At 36.7% G+C, this 21,612-nt stretch overlaps 3 protein-coding genes across 3 annotated transcripts; 1 reads left to right on the forward strand and 2 right to left on the reverse strand.

The window, feature by feature from the left end:
• Nucleotides 1-52: 52 nt before the first annotated feature.
• On the reverse strand, nucleotides 53-5,367 carry usp39 (ubiquitin specific peptidase 39). The gene is made up of 13 exons (XM_043238696.1): nucleotides 5,222-5,367; nucleotides 4,532-4,613; nucleotides 4,351-4,445; nucleotides 4,009-4,145; nucleotides 3,660-3,812; nucleotides 2,989-3,214; nucleotides 2,707-2,781; nucleotides 2,303-2,370; nucleotides 2,007-2,195; nucleotides 1,637-1,779; nucleotides 1,403-1,538; nucleotides 1,222-1,308; nucleotides 53-397 (listed from the first exon to the last, which is right to left on the reverse strand). Exons 1-13 carry the CDS (start codon nucleotides 5,271-5,273, stop codon nucleotides 344-346), a joined length of 1,497 nt encoding a protein of 498 aa, XP_043094631.1. The 5' UTR covers nucleotides 5,274-5,367; the 3' UTR covers nucleotides 53-343.
• Nucleotides 5,368-5,602: 235 nt separating this feature from the next.
• Nucleotides 5,603-9,566, forward strand: c5h2orf68 (chromosome 5 C2orf68 homolog). Its single transcript, XM_043238702.1, has 4 exons — nucleotides 5,603-5,825; nucleotides 6,866-6,981; nucleotides 7,584-7,729; nucleotides 8,440-9,566. The coding sequence occupies exons 1-4, from the start codon at nucleotides 5,716-5,718 to the stop codon at nucleotides 8,560-8,562; spliced, it is 495 nt and encodes a 164-aa protein (XP_043094637.1). The 5' UTR covers nucleotides 5,603-5,715; the 3' UTR covers nucleotides 8,563-9,566.
• Nucleotides 9,567-14,139: 4,573 nt separating this feature from the next.
• On the reverse strand, nucleotides 14,140-20,089 carry mat2ab (methionine adenosyltransferase II, alpha b). Its single transcript, XM_043238697.1, has 9 exons — nucleotides 19,930-20,089; nucleotides 18,724-18,801; nucleotides 18,460-18,582; nucleotides 17,777-17,889; nucleotides 17,542-17,685; nucleotides 17,238-17,456; nucleotides 16,440-16,622; nucleotides 16,212-16,345; nucleotides 14,140-14,976 (listed from the first exon to the last, which is right to left on the reverse strand). Exons 1-9 carry the CDS (start codon nucleotides 20,021-20,023, stop codon nucleotides 14,874-14,876), a joined length of 1,191 nt encoding a protein of 396 aa, XP_043094632.1. The 5' UTR covers nucleotides 20,024-20,089; the 3' UTR covers nucleotides 14,140-14,873.
• Between the last annotated feature and the right edge of the window lie 1,523 nt (nucleotides 20,090-21,612).

The raw sequence follows: 21,612 nt of genomic DNA on the forward strand, positions 1-21,612 counted from the left end.
ATCACCAAATAAAAATCATGTTTTATAAAAAGCTGAATAAAAAGACACTGTATATTGTCTTGAAAACTTTATTAAAAGATTTCATCCTACAAACAACACAGGCCAAGCAACAGCCGCAATCAAACTGAAATAATTAAAAAAAAGGTCAGAGCAGAACACATAAATGTGCAATGTCCACTTTCCAGACTCTTCAGCAGTTACATGAATATAACATCAGGGTTTTCGTTTAATGTCTTCTTTCATTGTAACTCTACATAAGTCTGTTCCTCCTTAAAGCCCTGGCGTGCAGCAATGAAATGAATCCTTTCAATTACATCTCACCAATGCTGTGTTTTTGGGCCTCCTATGCCCCTGTATGGCTTTCTGCTCCCTCGTCTTTATCTTGTCTCTTCCAAATCTGCAAAAGAAGAATCTGGTGAAATAAGGCTGGGTGACACCTAAAAAACAACTCCGCCCACCAAGGTGTGATTGGGCTAGTCAACACGGGAAAAGACAACCATCCAACAACAGCTTCAGTGGTGTAGACGGTAGAGCATATGCTTTTTAATGCAATTGACCAAATAAATAAAAAATGTAAATAAAAAGTTGAAAAGGGTGAGGGTAGGTGTAGGGAGGGCTTTATTGTCCCAATTAGGAGGCATCTATTTAACTATTTAAATTCTAATGATAATTTACATTCAATGCATTATTTCTGTGTTTTATAAATGTACTACAATACTGAGTTGCATAAATATACATAATACATATTTTTTTACACATGTTAAAAAACAAACAAAAAAAACACTGGTTGGAAGGTGTCTTTTCAAACCTAAAGTATTGATAAAGAACATATATTGAAGTATTGAGTTTCCTTCAACTTACTCCTTTCTTTAAAAAAAGTCTTAGATTTTTTTTTATTTACCTTCATTAAATCTGTAGAAACCCTGCAGTAGCTGTATGATTTAATAAGATAATGTCCACAACAGTACTTCAGTTATACTACTTCCTCGAAGCATAAAAAAAGAAAGTGTGCCTTATTTACATTAACAGATAGTTTGTAGATTGAAGAAGAAAGGGTAAACCAGCACTTCTGACAGTGCCGTATGACCAAAACATCAAAATGCAAACTGTCTGTCAACAAAACTATTTAAGTAATGTCTTACTGATAACGTAAACACTCATTGATAGACATCCTCTCAGCTACTCTCATCAACTGACATATGCGAGTAACAAGCAGCAAACCTGTATGTACGCCTCCGAGAGCGTGATCATCTGTGGAAGGATATCAATCACCTGCAGATCCTGAAGCTCGTACCACTTCCCTGTGCCCTGTCACACATCACAAACCACCCATATTAAAGAGCCACCCCAATAACAGCGCTGCCACGCTCTGAATGAAATGGTGCGCTGTTGACAAACTCACGTGATGCAGAACATGAATCCTGTAGGACCCTTCAGAAGGTTTTCCATCGTGCACTACATTGGCCACCAGGTCGTAGGTGGTGATCTTCTCTGTAGCCTGCGCCTCTTCGGTCAGGTACTCGCGCAGATCGACGTTCCTATTGCGCATGAATGTTTTCACAACAAGAATACACCAAAATACAGAGGATATAGAAATGTCTGAAAAAGTGCAACTTAAGAGTTGGTGGTGACATACGTGATGGGAAAGTTGACAATAGTCGGGTTCTTCTCCACAAAGAAGTTGTTCTTTGTGAATCGTTTGATGCAGAAGATGAGGTACGGAGGAAGTTTGGTGAGCTGGAACCTTTTCAGAAAGTTCTCTTTGTATGTCTTGTACTCCTGCGGCAAAGGCAAAAGGTAATCATTTCTAAAATAATAACTCATTTTATTAAAAAAAAAAAAAAAAAGGATATAACATTTTACGTTAAAATACTTTAGCATTATCAATATAAAGCATTTTGGCTACAATTCAAAATGTTGGGTGAATAGAAAATTCTATTATACAAGCAGAGCAAAGATAATTAAGAATTTGGGGGGAAAAAAACAATGTGAAAATGAATTCACACCTTCTCATTGTTTCCATTGAACTTAGCCAGGATGTTGAAGAGAGGAACTTGAGGAATAATGAGCTGCTCTTTCTCATCTTTGTAGAGGGGTGCTGTGGGCAGATCCAGCGTCAGGTACAGGAAGGTGGACTCAGACATCTTCTCCTGGTACTCGTCCTTGAGCAGAAGGGCGTCTTTCTCTTCTGCAGGCTGCAGCAGGAAGGGGATGTCATTTCTTGAATCTGACATTGCAAATGCTGATTTTTTTTTTTCTACTGACTTGCTAAATGGTTTAAGCCAATGGTTTAAACACAAACCAAATCTGGATGAGGCAGCTTCTTTGAGAAGATTCGCATGGACCCCTGAAACACCTTGGTGACGATTGCTGTAAAGGAGAAAACCGAAATCAGAATCAACAAAAGAGCAATAATAAGCAAGTTTTTTGCTAATTATATAATTGTCAAAAAGGACAGACAGATAGATAGATTAATTTTTTTTGTTGTTGTTGGACAACACTAATTTATAGAAAGCAAGCTGTCAGAAAACAAATAGAATTTGAATAGAGAGTGCTAGAGTTCAAGGGTCAAACAAAGATAAGAGATGTGTTTTAGCTGTTTCTTGAAGATTGATTTCATCCTGTACTAATGAAGACACACCTCAGAAGAGAACTAGCACAGAAACACACACCTCTTAAAAATCTACATCAAAACAAAAAACTCACATGTTTTCTTCTTTGTCCCACCAAGAGCGCCATGCAATGCATTGAGAAACCAGGACAGAAAGTCAACAGCGTCCCCTAGAGAGCAAAGAGCACAACATCAGATACAGATACACAAATTCCTGTCTAATAAGAATAACATACACTGCTGTTTAATTGACATATAAAATTTTTTCTGAATTAAACACTCAACGGCACCATCATTACACAACAACCTAAGAGCAGCTTATTTGGTAGTGTGCGCACAGCATTCAGTACAGTAGTATTCCAAATGTGGTGTAATACCTTGTTTAGTGATCTGAAAGGTCTTTTTGCTGCATAACACCACAGCCTGCAGCATCTCGTGTGGCGACACGTGGGCTTTGAAGTTGCGCGGGTTCCAGAGCTTACGCATGAGCTCCCCAAAGCGCTGCACCAACAGAAACATGATGTCACCCGGCGGCCGGCGGATTCTGCAGTAGTTGTCCTCCTCAAGGAAGTAGTTCCGTAGGGGAGGCACGTTTGAGAGTGCCTTGGGGGAAAAAAACCAAACAAACAAGTGGCATTACAGTACACTCAAAGCAATATTTAGATTCATGCTTTTGAATTGCATATCCAATTTTGAACCATTTAGATGACATTGTTTTAAAATGATAAACCTACTCTAATGCATAGCTGTCTTAAATACACAAAAACCAGGTTCATACATGTTCATATAGGTGTTTGGAAAAATTAATGGTTAAGCAAATCGTTTGGGAGTAACTGAGCAGATAAGGTAATAATAAATGCATATTTAATAAGACAATGAAAGCGTTTGCATGCATGTCAACCTGTTGTCGGGAACTTCCAAAACCAAAATATGAACCTTTCAATAGGTTCAACTTAATAAATGAATAACTAAATTGTAACAAAGACGGTGTTAAATGATGTGTAATAAGAGTACAAATTTTTTATAAATACTTGGCTGCTCATCTTACCTGCAAAACCACATTAGCATAGTCATTGGCCTTAATATTATTGAGACCCACAATTCCTGGCAAATAGGTGGTGCCATCGTAGGCTCTGTACAGCTTTCCATGCTTGTCCAGACCAGCGATGTGCTGTTTGGTGAACGTGGGTTTCAGCACATACTGAAATAAAGAAATGAGGTAGAAAGAATCAGAGATGTTAGTCTTGACCGGTGTTGCTCTTTAGCACGTAGCACGTAGCACGAGATTTAGTAAACTGGCATTTTCCAATCTACCAATGCAATGGAACAATACAGTAATAATATACTCTCAAAACAACTGATCGAAGGAAAGCTGTGATTTAATGGACTGTACTCACCGTAATGTCCTCTAATGAGGAGTCAATAATCTCATAATTGTCTGGCAGGCAGTAAAACTTTAATGTGTGGAGATTCAGGAAAACATGGTGTGTGAACTGAACACTGTGGATGTACGCGTGAGACTTCTGACCTCGACCTGCCAGAAATAAAACAGTAATATGCTTCAAATGTATATTGATTACACAGTCAAACTAAGGTGCTTAAGCTCAGATAATATGAAATAGATTTGGGTTTTTAATATCAAATATGCAGACTACAATATAACTGGCTTGTCAGAATGAAAATTAAACACAGCATGGAGAGATATATATATATATATATATGTAACCTGTCACACTTACCTTGGAAATATTTCCCACAGATCAGACAGGCATAGACATTAATGTGGGAGAGAGAGATTGAACAAAGCTTCTCAAAGTCAAAATCCAAAACACTCCTAAGAAAACACAAGAACAGGGTGAGTGTTATAGCAGAGGAGTAATAGTGATTTACAATAATAAACACATTCTTAGTTATCATTACCTGTTGATAGTGTCCAGATATGGACAATGGCGGCTTCTTTTATCTTCGACACCATGAGAACGACCAATCTTCACACGCACCTCTGAAATTAAGCGAAGACCACATATGAAAACCCAAGTTGAAACCTATGTTTTCAATTCTAAGTCAATAACATCCAAACATAAAGATCTCAATTCCATTCAGTGAGGATTTCTCAGCTTTGAAAAGGAATAGAAATTAGGGTGACAAACGTCCCTAGAAAATATGTCAAAATAAATGTGTGTTCGACCCCAGAAAAGGGCCCCATTTTAAATAAACTTTTAAAAATATTTAAAAAAAAAAATTCATTATAGGTTATAAGTTAGATTTCATTTAAACTGAAATTTGAAATGAGAAAATGTTTCCATTTTAGAAATAAGGTCACCCAAAACACAATACCCAGAATAGATATTAAACACATCTAATCACGAGTCTTCCTGAGCAATGCACCTTTCTAACGCAGGTGAGAGCATATAGTTAACATAAATAGCCTGTTTATTACTTATTCTCATTTCTTATTCGTTTTAAAGAAAAGCACATGACAAAACCACTTGTAAATTAGCAACTAACGTTAACGTAACGTTGTTGGAAACATGGGCCTCCGGTGTTATTTAAACCCGTTTTCTTCACGCTGCCGGTACGCTATCAAGCTCATAAACGCTCTTAACACACCTTCCTCTTCGTCGTCATCAACATCCCTCTCCCGTTTCACGCCTGCGATCATTTTACGTTTAATATCGGGATCGTTTCTAGTGTTAAGTGTTGAATGAACACTTTTCAAACGTCTTCTGCGAGCGCTACAAAACTCCCGCCCTCACTTCCGCTCCAAAAATGGGTGGCCAATAACACACTAACCCGGAGTCGAAGTAAACTAAAACACTGGCGTTGTTGTGCAATGTACTTTTTGGACTACCTACTACCAGTTATAAGCTGTATTTCACATTACAACAAAGAAACACGCAGTTTAGATTGTAGGAGGAACCATATACAATCGCAATCGTTTGTAGAAAAAACAAAACAACTCCTACAACTAAGTGTGCTCTTCTATTGGCCAACGTTTTTCGTTTTCGGCCCCAGTGTTTGGAGAGATGTAGTAAAGGGAACGAACGCCATGGAACTTAAAAATTGATTTGTTTTGAGAAACATTTCATCTAGAGAGCAGAGTTATGGAGGTGCTGCGTGATGCAGAGGGGGAAAGTGTGAAGTACAAGCCCGGAGGGCGCTTGGACATGAGCCACGGCTTCCTGAAGCACATCAGGAGGAATCAGATCGCCAGGTCTCTGCTCTCTCTCTCTCATGCTAACAGTCTCTTCATAATAACTTGGTGGCTACTAGTTCGTCGTTTTGGAAACGCTTCTGCGAAACCTCTTAATATGTAATTCAAAAGATTAACCCTTTAACGCCTGATATTTAAAATACTAAGTCATAATCATTTTGACAAATGGGACAGTTTATTGAACATAAGAATTTTTTTTTTTTGCATTTTTGTTTATATATATACATTAATACATAAAGATTGTATGGTTTATATAATATAATGAGAAAATTCAGCTTTAAACTGAACAAGTATATGTGATTTGATGCTGATATTAACGCGATCAAAATATATGAAATTCTGGTAGCTTGTAATGTAAATGAGATCATTTTAACTATTTGCATGAAATGCATATGAATATCAGATAAATATTTTTATTTATATGTGTCTTTATAAGACTATATATTTTTCATATTTATATATATATATATATATATATATATATATATATATATATATATATACTACTATACTATACTATACTATACTATATAAGACTATAGTAAACTTAAGTCGCTTTATTTTATTAATATATATCCTGTAATCTTTTGTTTACCTTATACATTTGTATAATGAATCGCAAAGTTTTTTTTCCCCACGTAATTTATGTTTGTGTGCTTTGTATATGTAACGTGTTGATATAAACGTGTTGATATAAACACAGACACATGCATGTATATATTTAAGAAAAATGTTTTATATAATTAAATAGATTTTATATAATATAAATTAATTAAAATAGATTTCATACAATATAAATTGTAAGAACAAAAATAATGTAAATATTTTCAAAATACAAACTGTATGAGTGTGTATTTTTAAATGCGTAATAAATATATACAGTACACACATATGCAGTACGTTATTAACTTTTTATTTTGGTTGCGATTAATTGTGATTAATCACTTGACAGCACAAAAACTATCATTTGGACAGTGGTAGGCACATAGTAAATTGTGTACAACAGGGGAATTATTCATTAATATTTGATCTTTCTACAGGGATGATTATGACAGAGAAGTTAAACAAGCTAAGGAGAAACAAAAGCGCAGACACACTAACACCCCTCGGCGTCCACGAAGACCCGACCGTCAGGTGTACCACCCACGTCACCGGAGTAAGTTATATAGGTAGAAAGAGTTCGTTTATTATTTCATAGTGTAAAGCGATAAATAATTTTCAACTGGTTTTATATTAGTGTCCATTAAGTTTTGCCACTGAGTGCCAAAAAATAGATTTTGTCCAATTTATTGTAATCACTTTGTATTATGACACCTTAAAATAGAGTAATTACCTAAGTAGTATCCATTGTACTTGCATGAAATGAAACGTACTTATCATGTAGCTGAGTTATGAACAGCCTGTAATTAGTTTGTATTTATGTAGATGTAACAGGAAGCTACTGTTACACACATGTAGCTACTTACCCTTAAGTACAATCTTGATACATTTTATTTTAAGTAGCTCATGCCTGTGTAATATTCTGTACTCCGTTTTGCACCAGAACACTGCTGTACTACCATCATTTTCACTTTACTTTGCATTTAATGTCAGAACAGACCTGCAACCCATCTGTAAATAAAGTGTCCGTGTAATATATAGTTAGATAATGATTTAGAATGGTATTGGAAATATTTTAGTCCAGGCTGGAAGAGTTAAGCAAAAAGTTTGACTTGTAGAGAGATATGTTAGAGCTTGATGTTTGCGCTCATGTTTCAGATGGGTCTGAATCTGGTGTGAACGCAGAGGCAGAGGACTGGAATGAGAGCAGCTCCGGCACAGAGCAGGAAAACACCGGCACAGAGCTATTCTGGCTCGATTATCAAGCTGACAACGGGCAGATAACATCATTCATTGTTCACAAGGTTTGTAATGGGGCGCATTAAGATTCCAAGATTTAGAATTTTCTACTCAGAACTGTGTATTTATGTCTTTCCATTTTTAGTGTTTTGGTGACATTCTGAATTGTGAGATGTGAACTCAGAATTTAGACTTTGTTCTTACTACAGTTTTTCTCATTTTTGCATTTTGTCGTTCATTCCTGCTATTGACTAAAAAACTAAAGAGGAATTGTGACTTTTCTTATCAGAATTATGAGTTCATATCTCTAAATTGTAAGTTTTCATCTCTAAATCATCTCTAAACGTTATTTCTCTAATAAATCATAAATTGCAGTTACCTTTATTTTGTTTATGTTGTGGTGGAAATGGTCGTCCATAGATTAAACAGATTATCAGAAATAGAACAAAAAAATGTATGGGTGGGGACTTGGTTCTGTCTGCCAGTTGATTGGATGGAGACAAATATATGTATAAATGCATTATGTCAAGCTGTACATTATGTGTGCAGTACATATCAAGTAAAGCAATGTAAATTATATATCATATCTCAACCGTATGATTTTTTTATATCTTATATTAAGATATAAACATTAACATAATGGTTTTGCTTTAAATTGTGTTGTTAAAAGCATCATGCAAAACGTTTACCTTGACTTAGATTTCTGTTGTTAATTATCATCCTAATGCATGTAATAAAGCAAAAAATAACGATTAAATGGTTTTTTTCTAACCAGGAAGACAAGCCAGAAGTTATTGTGGAGCGTGTGGCAGAAAAGAACGTTCTGGACTCGGCCATGAGGGCGGCGCTGTTGGCACGTGTGGGACAGGAAATGGACAAGCGCTGTGACAAACGCTGAGAGGAATAAAATTTTAAATACAATTGGAGATAAATAAAGTAAATAGAGCAAGGCCCCGAGACACCGCTGAGCCAGAGTTAAACCTGACATGCATTTCTGTGTGATGGCTCCAAGCGTGCAGCATTCACAGATGTCTTGGAGATGCCGTGTATCCTAATATGTGAAGGTGCAGGCTCTTGTAAATGAGTGGATTCGAATCTCAAGAGAATTAAGCATGAAATCAACCTTGCTTGATATAAAATAGGATGTATTTTGGTAATATATAGAAAATAGGAAATGAATTGTTCTTTCAGGTGGAAATTGAAACCATTGTCACTCATCCTCGCTTAAAAAAAGATTGGCCATGGTGATTTTTACACCTGAGGTGGCTTGCTGGCATTCATATTCAGATGGTATTTCATAACTACAAGATTTGCATCGCTTCACTAGGTCCCACGAGTCCCTTACAGGTTTCCAGATAAGAGTGCTTTTAATATTCAGTTAAAGCTAAATCTCCACAGGAATCAAGTCAATGAAACCAAACATTGAATGCTTCCCAGGCTGTTTAGTCTAAGAGAAAGTATAAAGTCAGCTTATTGCGATGATGTTAGTGGAAATGGCTGAGGAAGTTCAAGCTAAGTTTAAAGAATACTAATAAGGTCCTCATTTCTCTAATACGTGTATCCACGCATTTGGATATCTGCCTTTTTTCTTTGTGTTCATGGATATTTTTATTGATACACTGATATAAATATCATCTTTTCCTCTGTTGGTGCTCATGATGTTGTGCAAACGAAAAAAGACCGATGTGTGTCTTTTTTTTCTCTCTCTGTCTCTGTTTTTAGCTCTTTGTACAGGTAGATTTTTATTTTTGTAACCGTATTCCAGCTGTACTTCTGTGGTATTGTGTAGATTACAGCATGAGTTCAGATTGCAGGATGAATGGTTCTTTCTGTCATACAGACAGATGATGGCAGTGTGCACTATGTTCACATCGTGCAAAAATACAGTTTTCTTTAACTGCCTCTGAGTTTCGTTTATTGAGCTTGTATTGTTGGTTAGTGCTTATATGCAAGGTAACTCACTAAAATAAGGCTCTTTATATGTATATATATACAGCATAAGAATAAAATAACACTGAATCTGAAATAAGGACGATTATGAGCACATTAAATGCTATTCTACCTAAATAAAGGTATCATACATATCACCTTGATTTAGTGCTTCTAACGGATTGTGTCAAATCAACTTTACAGTATTAAATACAATATTGTGTCAATAATGCAATAGTAAACACTTAATTTTCAGTTAAAAGCGTCACTGAATGAAGTAATGTCATCATCCAGCTCAGTTCAGTTAAAAAGGTGTCTGTGCAATCAATTCGATGTGACATGAATACATTGTTTCCCATAAAATCCATTTTGACGGCTATAAAATATAAATCATCATAAATATGTTTAGGGAAATGTATGATCCAAATACAATTTGATAGACCTATGATGATTTATATTTAAGCGCTGTTGGGATGATTTTTTTTTTTCATTAAAGGGTTACTCCACCCCAAAATGAAAATTTAGTCATTAATAACGTACACCCGTGTCACGTTAGTTCGTCTTCGGGACACAATTTAAGACATTTTGACTGAAAAGCAAGAGGCTTGTGACTGTCCCATTGACTGCCAAGTAGTGAGCGCTGTAAAAAGGTCCAGAAAAGTATGAAAGACTTCGTCAGAATAGTCCATCTGCCATCAGTGGTTCAACCATAACGTTACGAAGCAACGAGAATACTTTTTGCATGAAAAAAAAAAAAAAAACGACTTTATTCAACAATTATAGGGTTGTTTGCATTCAAATCAAAGAGTAAATTGATGAAGTGCTTACAAAAGAAAATCAAAACTTTCCGAAATGGTGCTACGGCGAAGATTGTGTACGGAGGACAAACAAGACTTTTATGGGTTTTTAACGACATGGGGTAAGTTATTAATGAGTAACCCTTTAACAATATTTATTATTTTAAACAAAAGTTGCATAATATAGTGTTACAATATATTAGGGAGTGGCAGCCCTGATCAGCAGGTACCGTCTTGTATTTCAGTTGCTGTATGATCAGTTATGTATGAATTGGCAACTTGACAGCAGTTTTGAATATCTCATTATATCCAATCAGAATTTGGAGCTGGAGGGATCTATTTCATAATCTACAGTTTCCCGCACTGACGCATACACTCCCAAATTGTTACACAACTGAAGTGCTTCAGAAGAATTCGTTTTTAATGCAAAGATTACATAAGACTGTTCCTCAGGAGGGGCCATGAACCGCAGGAATTAAGAGGCCCGTCAAGGGAGTGAGGATATGGCACTGGATCAACATCCAAACCCCGCCCCAACCCCCCTCCAAAGAGTGCGCTCGCCCCTCGTGTGAGAGAAGACAAACGTACACATTCCCATGCATCCAAGCTCCGCCCCCACAGACCTCACCCGTCTCTCCATGTCCTGATTGGAGGCTCAGAGACCAAAGACAGCGAGGAGCTTGACGCACACCCCTGCACGTGTCTCCATGTTGTGATTTTGCAGGATTTTTATTATAAAGAGCGATGCTCACCTCTTCTTTAGCATGTTTTATATATGCATATTATAATTTTTGCAATTCAGTTGTTGCATTAAAAAAAAATTGTTTCGCTTTTAAAATCTAATACCAAACAAAATTATGAAAACGATTTTTAGGAAATAGTATTCATAACACTACTAAATGCATATAGTAATCGCATATTTCATTTGCTGGGGATGTTTTAGTTTACAATTTATCGTAATTTGGTGTTGTGTGAAAGACATCGATCTTGAGTCTGGTGCATGGAAAAGTTTAAAATGCCTTGGCCTTTTCCACCTGTTCTCGCTGCACATAATCTAGTCATGTAGAGATATTTATTCCTTGGCATTCTGACATGCGTCTCAGTGCTCTTTCATGAGCATGTATGTCTCTCAGCATATCTCATATACCGCTCCAATGTTACAGAGAAGCATGATTCAAACGGTTAAAATGTTTACTGGATTATATTAGGTCTGCATTGCCGCTTTCTGCATTTCCAATGGACATTTCATTCGGATCAAACACTGTTTAAGTGTGTTGCTCCTATTTTGTCACATGGTTTCAGGCTGTCAGATAACTGTGGATGATGCAATAATGGCCGGTATGTGAAACTTCCAAATGGAGCTGATGTTTGTGAAGGTCAGAAAGTATTTCCTTTCACAAGTTCAAAGTTATTACTGGAATAAGTGATAACATTCCACGAAAGGTGAATTTAAACCAAAAAAATAGTAAAAAAAAGTAGTTTCCTATGATTAGCTGTATTGTTTTGTTGCATCAGTACATATATATGACTACAGTAAAGTGTATTATACATTTTCTACAGTATAGTGAACTCATAAACTATAATAAATGTGGTATATTTTACTACTAGTAGTGTATTGTAGTATAGTACCCTACTAGTTGTTATATACCACAACAAATTAACTCAATATACTATACTTTACATTATACAGTATGGTTTAAAAACAATGTAGTATTTAGCCTAAAGTACTATTTTTGCCTGACAGTTTATGATCTAACCTTTAACTTCGTTGACACTTACTTTCAGTAAAAGATACAAGATATTATTTCAAAACAGTCAGCACATATCAGTACTGTACAAGCCACTGATATGATGCAAGATATAAATAAAAGCAACTGATACACACTAAGGGTGTTCCCTTGGCAGCGGGGCATGTGCCGTGATTAATATTTCAATTTGGAAAATAAGCACACCAGACGTAAGTTGAGCACACATGCTATTCATGGTTGCTCACTGGTACAGTGTTACTGTAGAACTGTGTTTCTGAAGAGCAAAATATAAATATGATTCTGCATACATGCAACTGTCTGAAGCACTAATGTGATTGGTGCAACCATTACTTTACTAATGAGCACTTAAAAAAATACTAAACTATCAAGTTTGTAGATAAACCAGAGCAAATACAAAAAACAAAAAAACAAGCATTGCTTTTACACTAAAAAAAAAAACCTTGTCTATATCATAATATCAGTAATGCTGTACACCAGGGGTGTCAAACTCAATTTCTGAAGGACTGGAACTCTGCAGAGTTTATATGCAACCCTAATTAAACACATCTGATACAACTAATCAAGTCCTTTAAGCTTAATTGAAAACATCATATTACGTGTGTTGAAGCAGGGATGCAAGTCAACTCTGCGGGGCTCTGTTTTACGCTACAGGAGTGTATTTTTCATTGATGGAGAAACATCATTCAGCCGGAGCAGGGACAGATGATGGTGTGAAACTCAATGTGCTGAGACAGCACAGATCACAGCTGACTGCTCCTGCTCAGAAAGGTGAACCATTTAAAGTCATGACTGCTAAGATAAACCGCTAAGCTGGTAGTGAATTAGTGTACAGGGGGATTTGGGGGTCAGAACTACAACAAAAATTAGGTTGGAAGCAAAGATTATTACTATAACTGAGAGAAACTGCAACATGCAATATGGCCTCTCTCAAAAAGGAAGTCCCATTCGAGTAGCATTGGTCTTGCATGATTGAAATTTTAGCTGCTGAGTGAAAAGTCATTTTAACCTTTAATACTTAAAAACTACTATTCATTAGATACCAGTTATTATTAATAGTATATACACTCAAATAAAGGTACAAAAGCTGTTACTGGGACAGAACCTTTTTTAAATTTAAAATTTTCGTACCCTTTATGTACTCTTTAAGTACTAATACATACCTTTAAGGTACCAAGATGGACCCTTTAATCACAAACATGTACATTTAGAAAAGGTACCGCCTCAGTGACAGCTTCTGTACCTGAGAGTGAATGTTCTATTCTATTCCAGTAACACGTTTTATTTTTTGCCATTGACTTCTATGGGAATCTGTCAGTCAGACATCAGCTGCTTAGTATGTATTATTAAATGCTAATACATATTACTTTTTGGTAACACTTAATTTTTGGATCTCTTAACTAGTTGCTTATTATAATGCACATTAATAGGACATCGGCCATATATTAATAGTAATAAAGCACATTAATGCCTTATTCTACATCCCTAACCCTACCCGATACCAAAACTTAACTACCTTACTAACTATATTACTAGCAAATTAGGAATTAGTCATAGTTTGTGATGAGTAGGAGTTCCCTATTCTGAAGTGTCACCACTTTTTTATAGAATCCTGTTTAAACCACTTCTTTCATCAAATACGCTAAAAAATATCGCATTTATTTTTTTAGCACATTTATGACATGGTCACAGTCATCGCTGTAGTTCTGCAGATTATGCGTAGTCATAACCGTAATGGAGCAGCAGTAAAATAACAGCACATTTTCATTTTTGCCTGTACTACCTCTGGTATGCTGTGATGTCATACCAAACATAGACCATCCATATAATGTATCTTATCTAACATCAGTAAATAAATGTATTAAAACTATTTTCGAACCCAATATTTCGAGGCCAAATAGACCATGGTCAGTTACAGTTATACCTATATGTATATATTTCTATATACAAAGAGAGGGACAGAGAAGACAAATGACACTTGACCATAATAGAAAACATTTTATTGTTAAAAATAAATTAAAACTGAAGGAAGAGAGAGAGAGACAGAGAGAGAGAGAAAGCATGTAAACCGGGCTAGTTTCTCTGTACAACACCAGCCAAAATTGCTACCCCTCTCTTTAAGGAAAGACTGTGAAAGACGAAAGACAAAAAGCATCTAATAATGCATAATATTGGCCAAAATAAATGGCACTGCAGCAGCCACTTTTCTTATGGCCGGGTCCCCAAAGTTTTTCTGTATGACACTTGGGAACCACAGAGTGCTAGAGAGAACATGTAGCGTAAGAGTTGACCTCCAGATTACAGATTTCAATATACGTGCACAGAGGACAACACAAATAAATACACAAGTTTAAAACATTTGGGAATGCTTATGATACAGTGGTAAAGGGCTTGGTAAAATTTAATTTGTCATTAATACTGGCCAACCAGCTTACAACTACTAAAATTTAAATTAATGTGTTAATCTGTGTAGTATACATCCTTTATCCTAAAGCTGATTAAACAATCATCTTTGAAATTTAAAACGACTAAGAATAAAATATCGTGATGCAACATGATGGTAAAATGAAAGGAAAAAAAAAAAAAAAAAAAAGGTTTAAATAAAGATGGACCAGCAGGATTTGTACCAGAATAACCAGACTTTTCCCTGTAAGCCATGTGGGCTTCTCTGTAGAATACGCCAACAGGCCTAAAGAGGAAAAATCTTGACAAATGGTTTAGTAGTGCAGCTTTTTGGGCACTTCCCATGGGAAAGATTCACGGCCAAAGTGGCCATAAGCAGCAGTCTTCTGATATATTGGCTTCTTCAGCTCCAGCTCCCTAAAACACATCGGCCGTGGATTATTGACTGGTCAAAATAAAACTGCATGAATTTATCATGTAGATGATACTTCAAGTGCACAGTTGAACACCCAGCCAGCCAGAGAAGAGATGAAGCGATCACTTACCGTCACACTCACCAGTCGGCCTGAAGAAGGAAACTGCAGCATGAAATTAGAGAGCAAGCCTGACAGATAGCAAACACTAGCTAACCAATTCAACCTGTTCACTTAGACTCCAGAGAGGAAACACGATGGCTCTGTTCCAAATCTAGTTACCTTCTAAAGCAGCATTCTATGCAGAGTGGAAGCTTGTAAGTGACTGAGTATTAACCGTGAAGGATGTTTAAAACCACGTGTGTCAGGGAGGTTAAGTGCAGTTTAAATGTGGAATTTCTGGTGAAAAATTAAATAAAAAGAAAATTCATTACCACTTATCTGCCTGCTTTTTAGCTCAAACTTTACGTGCTCGTGTATAATTATGTATAAGTATGTTTAAGTACAATTAGTATTGGTAACTGTGACAATTCAAGTAATTTAGTCTTAGTTTTACAATATACTTCAGTTTAATACTTGAGGAAAGTTTGAGGTCAGCAAGAATCTTTCTTAAAGACATTCATAATAGTAATGGACATTTGTAATGTTACAAAATATTTCAAATAGATCCACGGTTTCTACAAAAAAATAAACAAATAAAATTAAGCATCACAACTGTTTTTGACATTGATAATCAGAATTTTAGAATGATTTCTGAAGGAAGACTAGAGTAATGATATTAGGAATGAATTTCATATATAAATTGCAATATCAAATTACATAATGATATTTCACAATATTACGTTTAATTAATTAATGTTTGTTTTTTACCAATTAAGCGAAAGGAAACCTCTTTTAAATAATTAAAAATATTCTTACAGACCCCAAACTTTTAAACAGTACCGTAGTTTACTATATGTTTGTTCTCTTGCCTATATTTTGTTTCTTGCTTTTATTTTGTCATCAGATCTTTTTGCGCTGTCCTGAATCTTAAAGAATGACTTGGAAAAAGCTGAATGAGTTTGCTAGGACTACTATCAGTTTTCTGATTTAATCAAGGGATGCAAAGACAGCGAGCAAAGGCGGCAGCAGAAGAAACATGAATGATTCACTCCAATCGGTGTCAAGCTAAAAAGATGAAGCGATATGACAGGCTTCGATCACAGGCTTCGATCACTGGGTTAAGAGAGCCGCTGTTACCTCACAATGACTCCTGGACGAAGGTCGAAGTTTTTCTTGACAATTTTAAGCAGCTCCTGCTCACTCTTCTGGGATGTGCCGTAGTGGAAGATGGAAATGGAAAGAGGATGGGCCACTCCGATGGCATAAGAAACCTGCATCGTGAAGACAATTTCATACATGCATGAATGAACTTCACATTCATACAAATATACTTTGAGCAAAACGCAGAAGATCCGGTCAACATACCTGCACAAGAACACGCTTGCACAGTTTAGCCTTCACGAGAGATTTGGCCACCCAGCGGGCAGCGTACGCCGCAGAGCGGTCCACCTTGGTGTAGTCCTTTCCAGAGAAAGCTCCTCCTCCATGGGCTCCCCAGCCTCCATAGGTATCCACAATAATCTTACGACCAGTCAGGCCGGCATCACCCTGCGCGAGTAGAAAAAGCCACGCACGTTAAAAATCCGGGTCAAACCGACTCTCCATTAGTTTCCACGAGTTTACCAAAAGCTGACACTATGAAAAACACTGACATTTATGTCATGTATTGTAGTGAGAGACTAACTATGTGAGGATTCTAATATTTTCAATGTTACGGTTATAATTCGATCCATGCTATGAGTGAATGAGCCTAGACATCTTGACTCAAAATGAGCAAATAAGTGAAAAAAAAAGCTGTGTCATGACTACATTATAACAGATGTTTTTGCATAATTGTTAATAAAACAAACATTAGTCGAGTACAACATTTTCATGTGTTTTTTCGTCTTTGTCATTTCCAATCAAAATGCGGATGCGAAAATGCAAAAAAACAGTTTTGGAGGCAAGTGTGTAAACAAGATTGACCGAACATGAGGTCGTATTTTTTTTTTTAATTTGCGAAAAATTCAGGCGAAATGTCACACTCAGCGCGCGATGACCTTTTCTTGCAATTTCTTTTAATTATTTAGGAGATGTACTATCAATTTCCAAGTACAAAAAACTATTCAAAGTACATGTAGTACACACTACGCCTAAATATAAATAGCATCTAACATAATTTACCTGAGGGCCTCCAATGACAAAGCGACCACTGGGCTGCAAGTGATAAATGGTATCGTCGTCCAGATAAACAGAAGGCACCACAGATTTAATGATTTTATCTTTAAGAGCGTCGCGCATCTCATCAAGGCAGATGTCTTCATCGTGCTGCACGGAGATGACAATGGTGTGGACGCGCACCGGCAGCATGGCGCCGCGCTCCTGTCTGTACTGCACAGTAACCTGTTTTCAAAGAGTCATGCCGCACTGTCAGGAAACGCGGTCTGCACAAGCAAATCTTTGTCTTTCCAAATGCAATTCAACAGACCTGAGTCTTGGAGTCTGGCCGGAGCCAGGGCAGGGTGCCATTACGCCGCAGCTCAGCCATCTTGGCGTTGAGTTTGTGTGCTAGCACGATAGTGAGCGGCATGCACTCCTCGGTCTCGTCGGTGGCATAACCAAACATCAGACCCTGAATAAAGCACGGAGCAGAAAGGATTAATGCTGAGAATATACATTTTATATTGCATGTTATTTACAGTTCTAGAGCTGCACTGACTTACCTGGTCGCCGGCCCCGACATCCTCTGCATCGCGGTCCAAATGAACACCCTGGGCGATGTCTGGAGACTGCTGCTCCAGAGCCACCAGGACATTACAGGTCTTATAATCAAAGCCTACGGATTCAAGAGAGAGAATTTGGAAGAATTTATGCGCCTATTTCAATTGCATTTTTTAGTTGAATGTTTTTTTAGTAGTAAAATAGTAATAATATATAGCAGTAGTTGCAGTACAGTTCAAAAGTTTGGGGTAAATCATGTTTTTATTCAACACGGGTGCAATGCATTAAATTTATCAAGACGTTTGCAATGTTACAAATGATTTCTATTTCCAATAAATGCTGTTTTATCAAGGAGATAAATATATCAGCGTCAACATGAATATGGAGCAGCACAGTTTTCAACATTGACAATAATCAGGATGTTACTCGATCAGTAAATCGGCATATCTGAAAGATTTTAAGAATCCTGTGACACTGAAGACTTTAATAATGGTGCCAAAAATTCAACTTTAACATCACAGAAATACTATAAATATATTCATAAGGCATAATATTGCGGTTTTTAATTATTTGGTAATAAATGCAGCCTCGGTGAGCAAAAAAAGGCTTTGTTTCAAAAACCAACTCTAAACTTTTGAATGGTAAATGCTGCAGTAAGTATAATAAAACGCATCCTCAAACCAACCCTTGGACGAGTCGTCATAGCCAATGTGTTTAATGGTGTCACGGACCACCTTTTGATAATCAACGACAGCGCGAGATGTCACCTCTCCCGCCAGCAAAATCATTCCAGTCTTGGCTACGGTTTCTAAAAAACAAATAAATAAAAAAAAAAATACAATGAAACATTCTTATTCATGCTTTTGGAAAGGGACGCATGCAAAGTGTTCAGGAGAGTAATTAATGCATAATTGATGGTGAAAATCAGAAGAAACCAAGGTCAAGATACCGCAAGCCACTTTTGCATCCGGGTCTTGCTTCAGGTGAGCGTCCAACACGGCATCACTTATCTGGTCACATATCTTATCTGTACAAAGAAATGGAAACATTCGTTATTATTCCATATAGATTTTTACAATGCATTTAGTGCTTGAGATTTAACTAGCACCAAACACAATAAGCTTACACAACTAAGAAACAGGGGAAATATCTGCAAACTTTCATTAAATACCAGCCTATATTTTAATCTTTTTTTATTTTCTCATACAACAAAAACACAGCACAATAAAAAAAAAGTCAGTTATAAAAACTAACTTTAAACTACATCATAAAAGTAGTATTTTATCTGTGGTTCACATTTACAGAAACAGCATTTGAAGAATGAACTATTTTCATGAGTATAACAACTTTTATTTATTCATACAATGATGCAATAGTATTTATCAATTTTGCTCCAACCAAAGTTTACATTCTGTATTATAAAAGGTACAACTGTTCTAAAATGCAGTTTTCACTTTAACTCAAAAAGGCCTTGCTTGTCTTGTTTATGTCTTCTACTAAACTGAAACGAAAATAAATAATATATTATATCGTTTCATATACATTTTATGTATTATTTATATAGATTATAAATCTTTTTATATATTATATCTTTTAAAATTAAAAAGCATTTTAAAATGTAAAACCATAATGATTTCAGAGTGACTTTTATGGATTTTTTTGGAGGAGGAGCCGGGGTTGGCGGCAAATGCAGCGTCGTTTTCACGGTGGGCGGAGTCTGCGCTCAGACCGCATGTTTGATCCCACGTGTAGCGCGAGGCTGCCTACCTATACTGCCTTTATGGGCATGAGATGCTCGCAGTGTCAGCTGGGATAAGTGTGCATGGGTTTGAGATGGACTGATGGTGACTGCTGTGCTCAAAACGCTGTCTATGATGGCCGCTCACCAGTTTTTGAAACACGGCCATAGAATCCAAACAATAGTTTTCTAATCAACGGAGTAGCTAACGTTACACGGAGACGCGTCTAATCTGAGCACTGAGTTATATTAATTTAAAAGTCACACAAAAGCGAATACAAAGTCGCTATAGTAAAATACGGTTAGAATAAAAAGCTATTAAGAATAATAATGCGGCAGTGCACAACGAACGTGCAGAAGAGGTGTTGTTATATAATAGCGAAGTTGAACACTGTAAAGTTTGTTTGGGCGTTTTACCTGGATGCCCCTCTCCAACGGACTCCGATGTGAACAAGAAGCAGTCCTCCTCGATAAGAGAATTGTGGTAGCCGTTAATCTCTCCGTTCATCATGTTTAGTTTCTCTTTTGCGGTACTTCAGCACACCCGTTCAGAAAACGCAGGAAAAGTGTCACCCCTCCGAGAAACGTGAGAGTATTTATGGAGCGGCCCGCCTCGCGTCACGAGGGGCCCGCACTCATTCGTCCTCTCAAGGGACGGGACGATACCAAGTCGCGAGGAGGGGGGGGTTTGGCACAGAAATCTGTGGGGCAGTACGGTCATATGCCGAGATGACGTTAACTTGCATGGGATTGCATCTTCTGCCAAGTCCATGAACTTGCGCAACGTGCTGCTTTAACAAACGCTTGAAAACATGAATGTGAGGTACGAGTTCACACAGGCACACGCACAAAATATATACGTATCTTTTTCATGCTAGCTTATGTAAATATCGTGCGATTAACTATAAAAGCAAACTTTTGCCGCAGCTCTTGTTTACAGCCAAGACTTAAACCACTACTTCTTATGCGTTCGTAAACATTTATCATTTATATATAGGCTAGTACTACATTAATAACAAGTTTTGTTACCATGTTTTAAAAAAAAAATGAATGCTATGTTTTACACACACTTTAATGGGTTACACTAATAGACTGCATCCATTAACAAAATGCGCATTTAAATGAACACGTTTTGGACATTTGGTACCACGGTAAACTTATTCTTTGAAGAACATCGGAGTATCATGTAAACAACATGGCATATGGATATGAAAATCATGCGTCACACTCTTGTGCAACCTGAGGTGATAACAAACACCATGAACAACAACTAGTTAAAATTTGTACACGTATATGATAGTGGACTCACACAAAAACAAGCTACCAGAATACGCCGTGATAAAGTCCTGAGTATGTTTTATTATTTGATCTCGGAGTGCCGTGTAAATGTCACTGTGCATGAATATAAAATCCATGTGAACACACAGCCTTATGCAACTTGTGGTGATAACAATGGACACTTAAAAACACGATTAACCAGAACGTTGGCTTCAGAGGGGAACCAAAATGCAATTTTCAGAGTTAGAATGGATGCCCTACAGCTTCAGCTCCTTATCAGCTGGCAAATATACGTCTGCTTCTTACTTATGAGTCGTCTCTTTTATCGAAATGGCCAAGAGGAGGAAGAGCGTTGGCAATTTCTGCCCATTATGTCCCAGCTCTGAAAACTGGCACGCAACTGAAGCAAAGTTAGAGTTTGCCGAAGCACTGATATTGATCTAAACCGAAACCATTTCTGAAAATTAGCTCGTCTCATCCTCTCAAATGAGCTTTCTGTGTCATCAGTTTCTGTACCTTTTTTACCTTCATTCAAACATTCTGAAATTATATCAGGATTATTTTACTTTATATTTGATTTGATTTGATTGTACATTTATTACTGTATAAGCCTTGGTATAAGCATAAAAGACTTCTTTCAAAAACATTAGGGAAATTTTGAAAAATGTTTATGCACATTCATCAAAATTACCCTTAACATTTTTGAATGAATTATTATAAACCAAGAAACATGTTCGGCTACAAGATTTAAAGGCAGGTCGTGACACATCACGCGTGTTCTGACACTTGATGGATACCAAAGTGCATTGGTTATGTCATTAA

Source organism: Puntigrus tetrazona, chromosome 5, assembly GCF_018831695.1.
Source record: "Puntigrus tetrazona isolate hp1 chromosome 5, ASM1883169v1, whole genome shotgun sequence".
Taxonomy (NCBI): Eukaryota; Metazoa; Chordata; class Actinopteri; order Cypriniformes; family Cyprinidae; genus Puntigrus; species Puntigrus tetrazona.

What these genes read in the sequence shown, in the direction of transcription:
- c5h2orf68 (XM_043238702.1), top strand. Translation starts at nt 5,716, where the DNA reads ATGGAGGTGCTGCGTGATGCAGAGGGGGAAAGTGTGAAGTACAAGCCC. An exon ending in AGGAGGAATCAGATCGCCAG is followed by an intron (nt 5,826 to 6,865) that starts GTCTCTGCTCTC and finishes ATCTTTCTACAG; the next exon opens with GGATGATTATGACAGAGAAG. An exon ending in CATCATTCATTGTTCACAAG is followed by an intron (nt 7,730 to 8,439) that starts GTTTGTAATGGG and finishes TTTTCTAACCAG; the next exon opens with GAAGACAAGCCAGAAGTTAT.
- mat2ab (XM_043238697.1), bottom strand. Translation starts at nt 20,023, where the DNA reads ATGATGAACGGAGAGATTAACGGCTACCACAATTCTCTTATCGAGGAG. An exon ending in CGTTGGAGAGGGGCATCCAG is followed by an intron (nt 18,802 to 19,929) that starts GTAAAACGCCCA and finishes TTCTTTGTACAG; the next exon opens with ATAAGATATGTGACCAGATA. An exon ending in GGCCAGACTCCAAGACTCAG is followed by an intron (nt 17,457 to 17,541) that starts GTCTGTTGAATT and finishes CTTTGAAAACAG; the next exon opens with GTTACTGTGCAGTACAGACA.
- usp39 (XM_043238696.1), bottom strand. Translation starts at nt 5,273, where the DNA reads ATGATCGCAGGCGTGAAACGGGAGAGGGATGTTGATGACGACGAAGAG. An exon ending in AGCTGCCTCATCCAGATTTG is followed by an intron (nt 2,196 to 2,302) that starts GTTTGTGTTTAA and finishes TTCCTGCTGCAG; the next exon opens with CCTGCAGAAGAGAAAGACGC. An exon ending in ATTGTCAACTTTCCCATCAC is followed by an intron (nt 1,539 to 1,636) that starts GTATGTCACCAC and finishes CATGCGCAATAG; the next exon opens with GAACGTCGATCTGCGCGAGT.